The 1,113-nt window shown below is 48.4% G+C and overlaps 1 protein-coding gene across 1 annotated transcript in view; it reads left to right on the top strand.

Annotated features, from left to right (window-relative positions):
• Positions 1-1,113, top strand: part of LOC103748240 (interleukin-9 receptor) — a 20,042-nt gene continuing 18,929 nt past the window's right edge. Inside the window, exon 1 of the mRNA XM_029554870.1 lies at positions 1-196. Coding sequence (XP_029410730.1) covers positions 1-196 — 196 coding nt within the window. The remainder of the gene's footprint in view (positions 197-1,113) is intronic.

Below are 1,113 nucleotides of genomic sequence, written 5' to 3'. Positions count from 1 at the left end.
ATGGGTGAAATAGAGACGGGATTTCAGCTGAACAATGCCTCAGTAGCAGAGGAAGCTGTCTGCACCAGAGACTCAGGACTCGAGCCGCCGGGAGAAGCCTGCAGGGCATCCACAGCCACGGCCAGAGACGCCTGTGGCCAGACCTGCCAGCGACTAGCATGGTTCTGTGGCCAGGAACCTCGCATCCTGAGGAATAGTACATGGGTGAAATAGAGACGGGATTTCAGCTGAACAATGCCTCAGTAGCAGAGGAAGCTGTCTGCACCAGAGACTCAGGACTCGAGCCGCCGGGAGAAGCCTGCAGGGCATCCACAGCCACGGCCAGAGACGCCTGTGGCCAGACCTGCCAGCGACTAGCCAGGTGCACGCAGGGACCCCGTGCGCCCAGAGAGAGAGCACACCCCCCCCATATAGACCAATGGAACAAAATTGAAGACCCAAATATGAGTAAATGCAATTTCAGCCACCTGATATTTGACAAAGGGGCCAAGAATATTCACTGGAGGAAAGACAGCATGTTCAGTAAATGATACTGGCAAAACTGGATCTCCACTTGTAGAAGAATGAAACTAAACCCCTATGATTCACCCTGCACAAAAGTCAATTCCAAATGGCTCAAAGACCTCAATGTAACAGGCCCACCTGCCCAGGGGTGGCACCACCCACAGTGAGCTGGGTCCTCCCACATCACTCATCAAGAAGATGCCCTTCAGACATGGCCACAGGCCAGTCTAACAGAGGCAATTCCCTGATTGAGGCTCCCTCAACCCAGGTTGTCAAGTTGACACTAAAGCTATCCAGCACAGGAGACAACCAAGGAAGCAAACAGAAAACCCACAGAATGGGAGAAAATCTTCACCAGTGACACATCTGACAGAGGTTTAGTATCTAGTATATATAATGAACTCAAAAAACATAGAATCAAGACATAACCTAATTAAAAGATAGGCTAAGGAGCTGAACAGAGAGTTCTCAAAAGAAGAAGTAAAGATGGCTATGAAACATCTCAAAAGATGTTCAACATCACTAAAAATTAGAGAAATGGAAATTAAAACCACTTTAAGATTTCATCTTACCCCAGTCAGACTGGCTAAGATCAAGAGAACAAATGAT

Source organism: Nannospalax galili, unplaced genomic scaffold, assembly GCF_000622305.1.
Source record: "Nannospalax galili isolate Female #2095 unplaced genomic scaffold, S.galili_v1.0 scaffold104, whole genome shotgun sequence".
NCBI lineage: Eukaryota > Metazoa > Chordata > Mammalia > Rodentia > Spalacidae > Nannospalax > Nannospalax galili.
Note: the sequence above shows the minus strand (reverse complement) of the source record. Positions and strands in the feature narration are given on the sequence as shown.